This window comes from Sphaeramia orbicularis, chromosome 4 (genome assembly GCF_902148855.1).
Source record: "Sphaeramia orbicularis chromosome 4, fSphaOr1.1, whole genome shotgun sequence".
Classification (NCBI taxonomy): domain Eukaryota; kingdom Metazoa; phylum Chordata; class Actinopteri; order Kurtiformes; family Apogonidae; genus Sphaeramia; species Sphaeramia orbicularis.
Window position 1 is genome coordinate 39,446,600 of NC_043960.1, and position 16,675 is coordinate 39,463,274.

The following is a 16,675-nucleotide window of genomic DNA, read 5'->3' on the forward strand; positions in this document are numbered from 1 at the left end:
CGCCAACCAAATGTGCAAAAATCTTTATTAACCATGACTGAATAATAACACAACTGCCTGTTGATGCTGCTACAACTTCAGAGCGGGAGGAGGAGGCTGAAAGTATTAAGAACGCACATTTGTAGTTCCACTCTGCACAACAAAAAAACACTTCACAGCACAGCACCAGTATTGGTGATGTAGAACATTAACTCATCTGGATTGTTTAGTGTTTTAATGTGGGTTTTACAAACTGTACTGAATCTTCAACAGTTACATCCACTGTCCAGAAAAAGGAGTTTTCAGAGTCTTGAGGCACTCCGTTCCAGTGATGATGCATGCAGGCTATTGAAAGCCAAGAGTAACATTAACAGTATACTTATCAGTTAACTAGTCCACTGAGGGATACACTGAAAGACTTAAAGAAGGCAAAGGAGAAGTAACTCTGCAACTAGGACAGTGAAAAAGCCTGGATGAAAAGCATACTGAAGCTTAGCCATCATGTTGGCAAAACTAAGACAAAATTGTTAAGTGTAGACTGAGTTACATACAGTCAGCAAACTGGTCTTGTAGTTGAGGATATCTGCGAATCTTCCATTTACTTTATGTACACTTATAATCAAAGCTGGTAGTGTTTTGATGGGATGGTTGTGTAAATGAGCGTAATCACAACAGGTAACACATGGCATTATACACAAATTGTATAGCTTAATATTGCTACTTTTTTTTTCTTCATGCATGTGATGTAAAGCATATACTGTCGCATTTTCTCATGAGGAAAAAAATCAATTTTGGCCAATTATAAAGCAAACCATAACCTAAACATGTAAACTTTATACATTAAAGTGCTCCCCACATTATCAGCAGTGAGATTATACAACCATTGATAATGCATGTTATATTTAGGTATAGTTTTATACTGCATTAACAGCAAAATACAGCACATATATAAGTAATGGTTGCAAAACTTTCCTCAAGCTGTCAGTGTCACCATTCTGTGAAGAGCATTGAACTTCTACATGAATACCAAATAACAGCCTTCATATGCTATGACAAGACTAAAAGCACAGTCAGAATCTATACACTATTGCAAAACGACAAGCCAGAAGGCACTTGATGATTTTGGTGGAATCAGGTTTACATGACAATTTAGCATACTATCTTCTCCTGTACATTGGACACAATAGGCCTTGTACTGTTAAAACTAGGAATTAGAGTTCAAGGTTTAATGAAAATACTTTAATTATGCAACCAATTGGTACTACAGTTTAAATGTTAGAGTGCTTATTATGGTGCAAAAAAGTAGAGTTCAGTTGAATGGATGCAACTTCTGAAAATAAAAGGCCCACATTCAGGTGAATTTACAATACTGTTTCAGTTCCAATTTGACAAAGTGGCTTTAAGTGCTTTTGAGCAGCTTGTCTGATACATTTGTATTTCTAAAGTCACGTCTGTGAGTATGCCCGGACAACAACGCACTGCATTTTGCAGCTGTTGGGGATCGTGAACCGTCCAAACTTAAAATAAAAAGAACAGCAGCAACAATAAAACAAGGTGACTCCTCCTCTTAGCAACAGCCTAGCGTAGCAGTGCTACAGTACTGCTGTGCATATGGAAAACATATTGCACTTTCTTCTGAACAAAGCATATTAACCTTTTAACCCTGTAATGGCTTTGATTAACAGGTTAGAACAATGAGTGAAATATAAGCAGATGGAGGGAGGCTGGAGATAAAGTGTCCACTATGTCTAAGTGGTTTTGACCAAGTCATAGACATGGATATGAAAGTCATCGTCATATTTGATATAGTAGACAGAGGGCTTGGCTGGGACCTGGTAGATCACCAGACCGGTTCTCTTCACACCCTTGTCAGTAACGTACTCCACTTGTTTTCCCACCAGGCTTTCCGTCTCTTCTCCTGGCTTCCTGTCTGCAGGCAACAGGTGCTTGTTTTCTATGGGAAATGATTGAACAATGGAGGGGGAAAAAAATTCAGTTTTTTTTTTACTTTTACCCTTGTAAATTAGACATCTCTATATCCTTTTCAGACCCAGCAAAGCATCTTTGTCCTCTGTAGCGGATAAGAGCTTCACAGCTTTACTTTAAAAAAAAAAAAAACACTGTCCACTACAAAAGACATCCCACAAAAAAACAAAAGTAAAAAATATATATCTGAAATAACTGTTGCATTACTGTTTCCAATCAAGACATTTATTTAATGTAAAAAAAGCCAAAACTTTTAATCTCCTGGGACTCAGAGGGATATTTAGAGAATCACATTTCAGTTTTAATCTTATACATATAATTAATGTAACACCTGTTTATCTTATATGATTTTGAAAAACATATATTAGAAAACATGCACGTTTACTTCAAAGTTTGTAACTCACCAAATACCAACTCCAGTAATGTGGACGTGAGGATAAAACAAGCTTCTATTGTCATAAATTTCTAAGAACAAAACATTCTCAAGCTACTGAGGGATCTGCACAAAGGATCAATAAAGTTCTATCTAATCTAATCTAATCTAATCTAATCTAATCTAATCTAATCTAATCATTCAGACAAAACCTCTAATACATTTATTACTGACCATTTTGTCTTCATCACAAAACTGCAGAAGTGGACTGTGTCTTCTTTACAAAAGTGTTCAAAAAATACACTTATATGATTTTGGGGGTTTTCCTGTTTTTCAATCAAATTTGGAAATAAACACCCAAACTTTTTACAGATTTTTCAAACAAGTGTGGAAAGTCTTTGTCAATACGATCTTGCTCGTCTTGTCCTGTACACTCAAACTGATCTGGATGCAAGACAAAGTATTGCAATATGTGTCAACATTTCCCAATATCAAGATGAGACTTGATCAGTGATTTCTGTGGATATTTATGAGTGTAATATCTTTCAAATATTCTTGGATTACCACCAACTATTTGTACATGTTTAAACATATCCGTCTAAATTGAAACAGTCTCTGAAGTTGTTGTTTGACTTGTTAGAATCGTGGTTAACAATACTTAACTCACTGCAGAAACACTTTTTAATAATAAATATCCAATTTCCATGCAAAAAAACCCCCAAACAATTCTTTATCATCAGAGAATACAAGTGTGTGATAAAACCTACAGCTAAGGGCAGGAATCCACGTGTTCTGGCTGGAAGAAGATTCTAGACCCGGGGTGTCAAACTCATTTTAGTTCAGGGGCCATATGTAGCCCAGTTCAATCTCAAATGGGCTGGACCAGTAAAATAATAATGTAATATTCCCATGTTATGAAATTCAATTACTTGCTTTATTACAAAACTGTGCAAATAATGTTCAGAGCCAAACAAAGGTCCCTCCCAGATTCTGTTCAAAAGTTAATTTTGATATGGGAAAGCAGGTATGATTTCAGAGGTGTTCATATGTTTACAGTACAAAAAGCCGTTAAATGTATAAAAAGATGTATTTCTGTTATTGGAGTTAAATTATGGAATGACATAAAAACACATTAAAGATGTGTAATTCAATAATGGTTTTCAAAACATTGGTTTGTAAATATATTTTCGAGGGATATAAGCAAGAATGATTTCTGATGTAGTGACTGCTTACATATTGATTGGTATCCTAAAACTGATTTTGATTTAAATGTAGGCGAGGCGGATATAAGCATTTATCTTCTGCCTAAGCCTTTTCAGTCTCAACAGAATTGACAGTCGGTTGACTTAAAATCAACCTCATTGACTGTATGTTCTGTATTATGGAAGATGACTGGATAAACTGAAACCTTAAACCTAATATCCTAGAAATAATATCAACTCTGAAATTTTCTCTATGATTTAGAGTTAGAAAATTAAAATTACATAATATAAATGTTTAAACCTACATGCTAACCTTTAAAAACAAGGGAATAACATGAACAACCTGATCTTAAAAAAAGTGCAATTTTAACAATATTATGTCTCAGCTTATTATCTGCACATGTGCATTCCAAGACATTTCAGGTTGTTTGTATTTGTTCAGGTTGTTCATATTTGTTCAGGTTATTGACACTTGTGAAAAAATAGTTTGTAAATGTAAAGATTTTCATGTAATTATTTTTTACAATAAAACAAAAGGAAAAATTTGGAACTGTCATTATTTATAGGTTATTAATGATAGTATTTTACTAGCCTGACCCACGTGAGATGTGGCCCCTGAACTCAAATAATTTCGATACTCTTGATCGTTAATATCATCAGTGTAATTTTTAGACTTTGCACATTCATTCCATGGGCTGGATGGGAGCCTTTGGTGGGCCACTTTTGGCCCACTGGCCATATGTTTGACACCCCTGTTCTAGACAATGAGGTTCTAGTAAGGTTAAGTTAGTGAATGAGATAATCAAACTTCCTCATGAAGACGTGGAAAACAGTGTGGTAAACTCACATGGTATGCACGGAACATTAAATGGATATTCCAAAGTGGAAACAGTGGTTTATGTCTAAGTGGTTACGCTTGAGCACATCTACAAAAAAGCCTTCAGATATGATTCCACAAGACTTAATGATACTTTGTGGAGGATCACTATGTCTTTGTTACTGACAAATTACCAGTACCTGCTTCAGGCAAAATCCTGAGATCTCCATCAGCGTAGTCATCCCACAGCTGGTACATATAAAGAACGGGGTCCTTTTCATAAGTAATGTAATACCAGTTGGTCATAATTGGAGCTCTGGAGAGGACCATGCCTCTCCATTCATTCTTCTCTCCATCTTCTTTTTCAAACAGATGCTCCACAGCTTTTCCCACCAGCTCCTCTGCCCCTGGAGGTATCTTGATTTTATTATTAACTGTGAAGAAACATAGTAATATATAAAATGAGAAAGGTAGCAATAAACGGCCTCAACACTTGAATTCAAAACATGAATTGCAAATGCACGGGACAAAAATAAACTCACCAACTTTTTCGGACAAGACTTGGAGGTTGGACACTCTTTCATCCTTGAACAGCTCGATTCCATAGACGCAGTCGAAGCCGTCATACTTCACCATGAAGAGAGATGGATTGACGCTTAGCCTGTCGAGTACCGTTCCTTTCCATTTGCTCTGGTTCCCTTTCTCACGCCAGTTATGCTGTATGCGGACTCCCAGAATGCTGTTAGGTTCAGGGGTCACTGTGTCACTCAGCTCCCCGCTACTCCGCTTTCTGGTAAAAAGAGGATGGATACGCAAGTTTCCACATGTAGGCAATCAAATATTATTTGTATTGTATATTATTTGTTCAAATATTTTTTGTGTTTCAAAAGGTGTGGCTCAGACAGACACAAACAAAAGTGTTTTTTTTGTTTATTGTTAACAAGATAGAATGACAAAACTACATTTTTGACAGTTTCAACATGTCATGCCCTGAATATCTTTCAAAGGGCATTATCTTGCTGAAACATCCACTTTTGACATCGACGGAACTGTCACATGGAGCATATGGGTTTGGAGAATGGAATGATACTTGACAGAGTTCAATGACTTAAGAGTGATTCTTAACTCTTTAAGTGCCAGACAGTTAAGGGGCTAATAAGCCTTACAAGTGCCACAGAATTTTTTCAGTATTTCGCGTCGTTTTTATAATATTTGAAGAATCCTGCAGGAAACCGCTCGGTAACATCCGACCGATAGCTGATTAGATCCAAAACGCACCGGACGCAGCCGATTCATTATTGATCGTCATTTGCATAATTTATAATAATAATAATAATAATAATAATAATAATCTTTATTTATATAGCACTTTTCATACATTAAAAACTGTAGCACAAAGTGCTTTACATATCAGTTTAAAAATCAGTACCGCCCCCCACCCACCCACTCACCCGCGCACACACACACACACACACACACACATATACATGCAAACCCACAAGCTCACACATACTTAAGAAGACTGACTGAGCTCGGGTAGACCAGAACAAAAATGTACAAGTAAAAGTAAAACATCAATTTAGGAGGCGCTGTCTCAGGGAGCCATCCGCACCAGGATGCAGCCGCCGACCTCAGCGACCAGGCACCAGCAACACAGCCCCGCATCCTAACTAGTGGGAGAGGGCCAACTGGGACCCCCACCCACCAGAAAGGAGCGGACCCCAGTGAGAGAAGGCGTCACAGCCCCCGGAGTCCACAGCCGCCCCCCGGCATGGAGGGCTCCCTCTGATGAAACACCGGAGAATAAGAAACATTAAAAAGATATAAAAATATTATTCGGTCGCGTGACCTCAAATTCCCGTCTGCTTGGTCTCAAAAGGGGGACATAGAAAGAACGTCATCGAAATGTGAGAAAGAAATGGGGGTGGATGGTTTGTTTGTACACAAATGTAGCGTGTTCTCCAAAGCCGATCTGATCGGCCCGTGGCACTTTACAGGTTGTTTTCGTAAAGTCGATTTAATCGGCCCATGGCACTGAAAGTGTTAATGCAGTAAAATCACAAATGTCCAAACCAGGGGAGTAAGAAAATATTGGTTCCACTATATATTGCGATATTTCACTTCATGATACTGTATGGATATTAAAAAGTATTTATCCAAATGCAGACATGGCGGAGATTCAGTTTTGTTTCTCTTTTATGTTTATCATGCTCTTTTATTTATATATTCACATGGGTATTTTGCTCTGTTGTTTGTATACTGCAAAAGCAGTATTGTGATACTACAGGTCATACATGTAGGTTTTTTTTTTAAAACTGATTATGGTTATTTCAAGCATCCTAAAAGCACTTTTTACTGTCTGAAAGAGGGGAATGTTAGTTCTTCTAATTGAGAATGCACAAAAATAATGTTCTGATGTTGGATGATTTAGGGACTGAACACTATGCATTCTTTTCACAATAGAATACCAACATTTAAGCAGGATCTTAAACTGTAATGTCTGTAAAACACTGTGTGATTTGTGTGATTTTTGTACTGGTAAAGCTGCATGTTAAAACTTTATTTATCCAAATGCTGCACTTTAAGTTTTTCCAGGAAATAATATTTTTTAAAAAGAAACAAAACCAAAAATATCACGTTGTTAACAGTATTGTGATATATCACGATATATCGTATTGTGATCCTAGTATTGTGATTTGTATCATATTGGCAGATTCTTGCCAATACACACCCCTAGTCCAAACACTTTTTTCCACCACTGTAGTGATGAGATACATGCAGTAGCATACACCTGGGTATATGGCTTCTTATACAGCTGTTTGTAACATCATGACTTTACCAATACTGGGATCATGCAGTGTGATGGCACAAACTGGAGTTTTATTTTCCCATACCTGCCCCTTTTCTTGGACATGCCTCCAGGAATTCAACGGCTACAGATGAGGACAAAGAACAGACATTGCAATATTCAGTTATCATGTACATGAGTATGACAGATGACAGTTACCTACAGCATGAGGAAGACTTATTTATTCAGATGTGAGGTTTGTGTTTGTGTGTGTAAACCAGGGGTCTCAAACATGCGGCCTGGGGGCCAAATGCAGCCCGCCAAAGGTTCCAATCCAGCCCGTGGGATGAATTTGCAAAGAGCAAAAATTCCACAGATTCATTTTCGCTCAGGTTCCACATACAGACCAATATGATCTGAAGTAAAATATTCTACATAAAAATAAAGACTCCATATTTTCTTCTCAGTTTGATGTGAAGAAAATATTACATTCTGTCTATAAAAAATGACAACTCCAAAATTTTGTCTTTGTTTTAGTACAAAAAAATAACATTAAATTATGAAAATATTTACATTTACAAGCTATGCTGTAACAATAAAATGTAAACTAGAAGCACTCGGAGAGCGCAGACCTCCGCCAAGGCTGATCAGTGGCCCCCCCCGTGGGCCCCCCCCACCCCCGATCACCACCAAAATGTAATCATTTCTTCCTTATCCCATTTCCAACAAATCCTGAAAATTTCATCCAAATCTGTCCATAACTTTTTGAGTTATGTTGCACACTAACGATCAGTGCCCCCCCCCCGTGGGCCCCCCCACCCCCGATCACCACCAAAATTTAATCATTTCTTCCTCATCCCATTTCCAACAAACCCTGAAAATTTCATCCAAATCTGTCCATAACTTTTTGAGTTATGTTGCACACTAACGATCAGTGGCCCCCCCTCGTGGGCCCCCCCCACCCCCGATCACCACCAAAATTTTATCATTTCTTCCTCATCCCATTTCCAACAAACCCTGAAAATTTCATCCAAATCTGTCCAAAACTTTTTGAGTTATGTTGCACACTAACGATCAGTGGCCCCCCCTCATGGGCCCCCCCATCCCCGATCACCACCAAAATTTTATAATTTCTTCCTCATCCCATTTCCAACAAACCCTGAAAATTTCATCCAAATCTGTCCATAACTTTTTGAGTTATGTTGCACACTAACGGACAGACAAACAAACAAACAGACAGACAGACAAACAAACAAACCCTGGCAAAAACATAACCTCCTTGGCGGAGGTAATAAACTGAACAAATATGAACAACCTGAAATGTCTAAAGAAAATTAAGCACAATTTTAACAACTTTCTGTCTGTTACTAAGTCTATAGTGTCTTTGTAGGTCCGATCCATAATGCACATTTAGAAATGAAAAGTTGAGGCATAATATTGTTAAAATTGCACTTATTTTTCTTGAGAAATTTCAGTTTTTTCAGGTTATTCACATCTTTTTGTTTGGATAGTTAATAAAAGTAAGTATTTTCATAATTTTATGTTTTTTTTTTTTTTCTCTAAAACAAAGACAAAAATTTGGAGTTGTCATTATTTATAGCACAGGTGTCAAACATGCAGCCCAGGGGCCAAATTCAGCCCACCAGAGGGTCCAATCTGGCCCCTGGGATGAATGTGTGAAATGCAAAAATTATACTGAATATATTAACAATCAAGGATGTAAAAATCATTTCAGGTCAATTCAACCCAAAGTGGGTCAGACCAGTAAAATACTATCAAAATAACCTATAAATAATGAAAAACACAAATCTTCCTCTTTTTTTTAGTGTAAAAAAAAAAAAAAAGTCAAATGCACAAAAATATTTACATTTAGACAACCCTTTTACAAAAAATGTGAACAACCAGAAATGTCTTAAGAGAAGTATGTGGAATTTTAATAATATTCTACTTATTATTAAATGTTTTGTGCATTTGTAGATCCACAGTCATCTGTAAGTTATAATGTACATGTGTAAATGATAAACTGAGGCAGAATATTGTTAAAATTGCACTTATTTTTCTTTAGAATTTTCAGTTCGTAGATGTAAACATTTTCATTAAGGAATTTGACTTTTTTTTTTTTAACTCAAAAACAGAGAATACTTTGGAGTTTACATTATTTATAAGTTTTTATCCTATTACTTATATTATTTTACTGGTCTGGCCCACTTCAGATCATATTGGGCCAGTGGTTCCCAACCTTTTTTGGCTCGCGACCCCATTTCAACATCACAAATTTCTGGTGAACCCAGACATTCAAAACAGAGAGTATAGTATAGTGTAACAGTTTGTTATACTATGTTGCAAATAAACGTTAATTTTACATGACATTAAGACTATATAATGCATATTATTGTGGACGGAGGCAGAAAAGCCAGGTGTAGATTACTGCACAAAGGGAGAATTTTGTACAGTCAGTCCAAAGGCTGCAAATTAATACTGAAAAAACAATAACTCAAACTATGAATTATGAAAGAGCTGCCGCATCTTAAACCAGCCACAATTAACATTTGAAAGAAACAGTACCACAGTGTTTCAGGTTCAGCTTCAGAGTTTGTCATGTCTTTTATGTATTATGATTGTCTCTCTCAACTCACTGCATATTTTTTATTAGTAAGTTTTGATTTTATTTTTATCAATTACTAGAAATTTCAGGCGACCCCATTTGAATTCCAGGCGACCCCACGTGGGGTCCCGACCCCAAGGTTGAAAAACACTGTATTAGACTGTATGTGGCCCCTGAACTAAAATGAGTTTGACACCCCTGATTTATAGGTTATGTTGCTAGTATTTCAGGTTTTCCCAGGATCATCACAGGTTTTCCCAGGATCATCACAGGTTTTCCCAGGATCATCACAGGTTTTCCTAATGCCCCATTTCCACTATGTGGTATTGGCTCGACTCGACTCGGCTCGGCCTTTTTGCATCTCCATTACGAAAAAGGACCTGAAATCTGGTACCCGGTACTACTTTTTTGGTATCACCTCCGCTGAGGTTCCAGGACCGGGGATCAGATACTAAACCGTGACGTGTAAGCACTGCAGTCCATTGATTGGTCAGAGAGTATTCTCTGTGACCCGCTGTTTTACAAAAAACAGATATGGAAGTGGACAGTAAATATAGCGGTACATTAATTCACACGACAACAGCCCAAAACTACACCATGGTCGGTCGAGGAGATTCAGTCTTTGGTGGCCGACGTAAAAATTCCGACGAAACAACACGCAATGAGCGAGTTTATCAGCAACTTTCTGAACAGACGACACGGAAGTATCGCTATGACGACCAGGTACTCTAAAGTCGGTAGTATCTTGTAATGGAAACGGTCTCCAGGAATACCGAGTCGAGCCGAGCCGAGCCGATTCCACGTAGTGGAAACGCGGCATAAGATCATCTCTGGACCTGCTGCTGTGGTCCTGCCTCTCTCCACCTTCATCGTCATCACTCACTTATCCATATAGTTACGATGGTGTTTATTATACTGTTCTATAGATGTTCTAGTTCAGTTATCTGTGCATGCGTCTCCCCCTACCTCCCCCCTCTCTACCAGTCTCTCTCTGTCTGTACCGCTCTCTCTTTTCTCCTCCTTTACTTTCTCGCTTTAACCCCAACTGGTCAAGGCAGACGGCCATCCTTCAGGAGTCTGGGTCTGCTCGAGGGAAGTTTTTCCTCACCACTGTCACCAGTCGTAAGTGTTTGCTCCTGGAGGATTCTGTCGGGTTTCTGTAAATTGGCTTAAAATTTGCTTTGATCTTTCTCTCCTTTATGTGAAGCACTTTGTAACATGTTGTTTTAAAAAGTGCTATATAAATAAAGCTTTACTTACTTACTTATTTTAGTGGTCCGGCCCACTTGAGATCAAATTGGGCTGAATGTGGCCCCCGACAGAACATAAGTTTGAGACCCCTGGTGTAAACTGAAGTGGACCAGGCTATGACCTACTGGAATGACAACTTCAGCAGCCAAAAGGTGAACAGGATGGACTGACTTCCTAGGTATTTACACAGAGGTCACTGTCTGTAATGAGCACTCCTGTCAGGCCAGAATGTGTAGTGTGTTTGGGTCAGGTATATATGAGGGTATATAAGTTAGCAGACTGTGAACTGAAAATACAGCGGTTATAGGAAAATGTGGCTGGTACAACTTCACTAGAAAACGTCAGCCATCTCACTAACGTTAGCTGCCTGTATGGTGCTTCAGATAACTTATATTAGCAAAATATGATGATAAAACAATATGACCAGCTCAGACTATGCGACAATTCATGCCAAAGCCCACCTGTCCTGGACTACAGCCAGCAGCTACACCTCTCACACTACTGTAGGTTACCATAAACACTCGTTTGTCCTAGCTCTGCCTCAATGCAGATGAAGTACAGGCGGCTAAGCTACACCCGCTCCTCCGTGTCCCCGTTAGCAGCTAACAACCACCGGCAACAGCTTCCATGCTAGCGTTCTTAAACTCCCTTTTTGAAAACATTCCCATTACCTTTACGCAGATTTCATATCAGTATTGTCAGGTCGTCTGGCAGAGAATTGTTACCACACAAAACCCGCCTGTGTAAAATCTCGCGAAACCTGTGGGAAATGGGAGTTGAGGAGAAAAGACTACGTTTCCCAGCGAGCTTTGCGTACGACGATAACCGAGGAGATATGCATGCTCGCACAATGAATAATGGGAATTGATGTTTTAACGTCACGGACTTTTTTAACGACCGAAGTTGGTGCAGTGCTGCAACCTCACAAGCAAGTTTCCTCGGAGATAATTAATAATAAAAATGAGACAAGACTACATGACATACCTACAAGAAATTATGTAAAGGTAGGATATTCTGCTAACAGAAAGTAACAAATTGGGTGTTAAAGAAAAAAAAAATAAATAAATAAAAAAACTAAAAAAAAATCATGGAAATTATTCAGTGCTGAAAAAGATTACATTAGATTTTTGCTAAAATAAATTTTGTCATTGAAATCTATTTTTGATCCATAGCATCAATTTACAATATTCAGATTTTGTGATCGTGCAGTTTATGTATAGGAACAAAGACTTTTATAAAAATTAAAGTGGTTTCTGCATTGAATCATATGTTTGTGCACTTTATTTTCTATTATGGTTTATTCTTTATACCACTTATTTATTGTTATTTATTTTATTTTCCTTAAAAAAAAAGTTTAGCATTTAACAAGGTGAGAGACAAACAGTATCTCAATTCTCTCAAAAAAAAAAAAAAAAAAGAAAGAAAAAAAAAATCTTTGAATCTTATATCTGCATACATGAGTCTAGTGTACAGAGCCATTTTTCAACCATGGTTCCAAAGGTGTGACACGTACTTTTGTGGTTTTATTCAGTTTATTGTAGTAGTACATTTTCACCATAAAACTGAAATGACTTCATGAGAATTCAACAGTTTAAAAAAAAAAAAAAAAAAATGAGATACAGTTACAAAAAAACTCAACAGATTACCCCAGCTTAATAAAAACACCAACACATTATGCTTACATTTTAAACCATAAAGGAGTCTACCACTCTGAACAGCTTTATTTCAATACAAAATCTTCCCAACATTTAACAGTGAACTCTCTCTAATTGTTGTTTAATATGTTTGTTATCCATTCCCTGAAGGATGATATGCGTGTGTACACATCAGGTGTCACGGGGTCCCCACATCGGCGGCCAGAGAAGGAGACAACACCTGCTGCAGCTCCATTACACACCAAGGGACCCCCGGAATCACCCTGGACCACACAGACAGAGGACACATAAATGTAGGTGTACTTTGATAATATGGGTCATTTTTTGTCTATGTCATAACTGTGAAGTGACATTCCACATCAGGAAAAATACCATGTTCATATTAAACAATAAAAAAAAAAAAACCTATAATTTATAAATGATCATATTAAAGTCAGTGTTTAGCCACTGTATTCACTTACTGAGCAGAAGCCCTGAAAGGCACGAGCCCCAGTGCCGCAGACCATCGTCCTGGTGATGGGAACCCCTCTCCATCTTCTGCGACATGTTCGCTGTTGGAGGATGGTCACGTTGACTTCCTGAAGCCTGTTTGCTATGGTGTTATTATCCCCTATATCGCCCCAGCCAGCAGTGATGCACTGGCTAGCTGACGTCAGCCGGTTCCTTTGGAGGGAGATCAACTGCACCTCTTCGGTGAGTTGTGCTTGGCGGTTGAGCTGAGACACAGAAAAACACAGAAAAAAATTAATAGGTCTTAACATTTTTTTGTGCAATTTGCCAAATTGAATTTAGTGCAAATTAGAAACAAGGATAAATGGAGGTTTCATTTAGAGTCCATTACAGTTCAGTACAGTTGGTTCATGTGGAATGTATTTTTTATAAAACATTACTAATAATTAAACATGTCCTCACCTTTAGTAGCATGATATCATTTTGATGCCCATCATAGTCAGGATGAGGAATGAATCTCACACTATTCAACGTCTGCTTCGCGGTTTCATTGGCTGTCAGAGAATCAGCTCCGAGCACTACTGTGAATGGTCTGGCAAAGAAAATCCAAACAAGACTGGACTGAATATGTTATGGATGATAATGTTTGCCATAACGGGAAGAGTTTCCCATATACATCTCTGCTTCTAAACAGGTTTGAGATACTGAGAAATGTTGTGAACATTGTCATAGTAGTTTTAGATCATGTGAGTTCAGACTGAGAATCATTTTACAGACTTTACTGTTAAATTTGTCAGAGGAAAATTTCTTCTCTTTGCTCTGTTTTGTTTTTTTTAAGCTTTTGCTATTTACTTGCTAAAGCACTCTCTTGAGAATCAGTATTTGAGCATCAACCTTTTCATTTTGTTATTTCAAATACTGCAATAAAATCAAATGACAAAAGAAATATATAAAAAGAAAGTAAACCATTCGAAAAGGAGCGGGATGAAGTTTAACTTATAATCTCCCGCCCCCTTACCCCATCCTTCACCTACCCTAAATTCTTAAGTCAGATTCCCTAAGTAACTCAAAAATCCTCACATCAGACTAAATTCTGACCATGCATAAAACACAAAATTGCTGTACATATCAAGGATTGACTGTCCATTTTGCAGTAGCATTACTCATTAAAATAAACTCTGTCCTTTCCATAACAATAATACACATATTAAAAAAACAAAAATAATCTCTGTCCTTTTCATAACAACAATACACATATTAAATAACAAAAATAAACTCTGTCCTTTTCATGACAATAATACACATATCAGAAACAAAAGTACACTATCCGTTTCATAACAATAATGAACAAAAATAAACTGTCATTTCTTAGCAGTAATATACTTATCAAAAATAAACTATATACTTATCAAAAATAAACTATTTTCATTCTTTATGACTATGGACTATTTTGGTCATTTTCCCAGACTGCACTCCACATTGACTGGAAATGAACTGCCCGTAGGCCTCAAAGGAAGCTGCAGAGCAATATTAATATGCAGAATATCTAAGTAGGGTAAGGTATTTAATTACCCTTTATTTACACTTAGAAATGATCAGCATATTTATTTCTCAAAATTGTCTTTATGGTTTATGGTGTAATGACTAAAGAATACTGTGGTTCTTACACCGGTAGCTCACAATGTGCTGCTGTGAGCACAAAGTCCTCCTTCACCAGCAGACCTCCACATACGTGACGACCTCGGACTTGCAGTGAGGCCATGTAGGGTCTTGAGTGAGGGGCAGCGTCTCTCCCTCCAACAATAAGAGAGCCATCAGCTCCTAAAACACAAAATGCATTTATTATGCACATAGATGTTTATAGTCCACATGATATGTTACGTCAGGTTCTTACAATATATTAACAACAATAATAGGATGCTTCAACAGCATATATTTTTGGTTGTGTTCAGAATGGACATGGTGTGTCTTACCGTACAGGACAAAGAACAGCAGTATTGCAAAGCTTACTGCCATGGTCTTTGGTCAAATGACTACCTTCCCCTCTTGCTCTTCTAACTTTTATAGAAGAAAACAGCTTACTTTGTGGTCTTTGTTGCTTCAGTGTATTTGTCAACTTGCAGCAAAGTTTTTGTGAAGTTCTTTAGGATTACAAAAGGTATGGTTTTAGATTTGCATAACTAGGTGTCACAACTGATGCCAGTGAAGAAAATGACAAACAACTGCTCAGATTCAGGTTCACTCAAAAATTAGTGTCAAAAATACACTGAAAGATACTTGTCACAGTATTAAAATAAGTGCATCTATTTATATGTGTATTAAACAATATACTTTTTTCATATAAAAGAAATGTTATTATAATATTCTTAACATGGTCTATACAGATAATTATTAAGGGACATTTCCCAAGATATGAAATCTTTAAAAAGTTGACTTGCTTCTTTTAAATTGAACTCATAATCAGTTTGTGTTACATATTCACATGTAAGATTTGAGAACTTTACTTTCACTATGCAGTGAAAAGTTCAACATATCTTTCACTATATGAAGCAAATGTCTTTGAAATTTGTGCTTGGTCCATTAGTCCATTACTCAATTTCCAATTACAGAAACCTCTTATAAAGGAGAATTAAGATAAGACACAACTGATTTCTTAGACTTAGGACATACAACGAAAAAAAAATGCAACCTGTTCACAGTGAAGTTGCGGTGACAATGAATGTCTCAATGTAACGTGCTTTACAAAAACTTATGATGAATAGACAGTGGTGTTGGAATGACATGACTGCATCGACCAGAATAAGCTAAACCTTCCTACACATTCTCCGTTTTTATAGTGAGCTAAACCCATGTTCAGTAATTGCTTTAATCTTAACTTAAAATAAAGAAAACTCCTCTTGTATGCACCAAATACATGCTTTTTTGTTCAATGGTTCTCCTCATGAGGGAATTTTAATAGGAGTAAAACACAAGACAAGTTTAAAGCTTTTTTTTTTTTTGCAAAGTCATGAATATTATAGGTAAAATTATTGTAATTGGTTATATAGTAGTAATAGTTATGGAGCTGTTGACTTTTTTATTTTTTTTAATTTTATTTATCCTTTAATATATATATATAACCTTTAATAACAAGTAAAAAAAAAAAAAGTTCAATGAGATAAAAATATCTTTTTCAAGCGTGTCCTGGCCAAGATAGCAGCAGCAAAAGTTATACAAAATAGATACAGTATTTTATTTTTTACTGGACTGTCATCTCTATGTAGCACTTTAAGATTTTGAATGAAAAGTGCTTTATAAATGCAATTTATTATTATAATTATTATTATTATTATTAGAGACCACAGCCATACATCCACACTAAAAATATACATAACACACAATAAAAGTCATTTCAAAAATCATACATAAATCACTAAACTAGAAGAACATATATATAAAACACCATCAATGATTCAAAAGGCACTAAAAGTGCAAAACAATGTTCCTTTAAAGCATCTCAAAGCACTTGAATATGTTCCTCATCTATTATTGTTGTAAGAACAGAATTAAAAAAGCTAATAAATAAATAA

The 16,675-nt window shown here is 36.8% G+C and overlaps 2 protein-coding genes across 2 annotated transcripts; both read right to left on the reverse strand.

Moving 5' to 3' along the window:
• Positions 1-8: 8 nt before the first annotated feature.
• LOC115418052 (spindlin-1-like) lies at positions 9-11,799 on the reverse strand. Its single transcript, XM_030132361.1, has 5 exons — positions 11,673-11,799; positions 7,252-7,290; positions 4,900-5,147; positions 4,558-4,791; positions 9-1,933 (listed from the first exon to the last, which is right to left on the reverse strand). Exons 2-5 carry the CDS (start codon positions 7,269-7,271, stop codon positions 1,728-1,730), a joined length of 708 nt encoding a protein of 235 aa, XP_029988221.1. The 5' UTR covers positions 7,272-7,290; positions 11,673-11,799; the 3' UTR covers positions 9-1,727.
• A 715-nt stretch (positions 11,800-12,514) lies between these two features.
• On the reverse strand, positions 12,515-15,218 carry LOC115418186 (mast cell protease 3-like). Its single transcript, XM_030132575.1, has 5 exons — positions 15,080-15,218; positions 14,774-14,927; positions 13,569-13,698; positions 13,118-13,372; positions 12,515-12,919 (listed from the first exon to the last, which is right to left on the reverse strand). The coding sequence occupies exons 1-5, from the start codon at positions 15,120-15,122 to the stop codon at positions 12,767-12,769; spliced, it is 735 nt and encodes a 244-aa protein (XP_029988435.1). The 5' UTR covers positions 15,123-15,218; the 3' UTR covers positions 12,515-12,766.
• Positions 15,219-16,675: the final 1,457 nt, after the last annotated feature.

Excerpts from the sequence above, each read along its gene's own strand:
- LOC115418052 (XM_030132361.1), bottom strand. The coding sequence starts at position 7,271 with ATGTCCAAGAAAAGGGGCAG. Across the intron at positions 5,148-7,251 it reads ATGTCCAAGAAAAGGGGCAG|AAAGCGGAGTAGCGGGGAGC; the intron begins GTATGGGAAAAT and ends TCTTTTTACCAG. Across the intron at positions 1,934-4,557 it reads CAGGATTTTGCCTGAAGCAG|AAAACAAGCACCTGTTGCCT; the intron begins GTACTGGTAATT and ends CATTTCCCATAG.
- LOC115418186 (XM_030132575.1), bottom strand. The coding sequence starts at position 15,122 with ATGGCAGTAAGCTTTGCAATACTGCTGTTCTTTGTCCTGTACG. Across the intron at positions 13,373-13,568 it reads ATGATATCATGCTACTAAAG|CTCAACCGCCAAGCACAACT; the intron begins GTGAGGACATGT and ends TCTGTGTCTCAG. Across the intron at positions 12,920-13,117 it reads CCTTTCAGGGCTTCTGCTCA|GGTGATTCCGGGGGTCCCTT; the intron begins GTAAGTGAATAC and ends TGTGTGGTCCAG.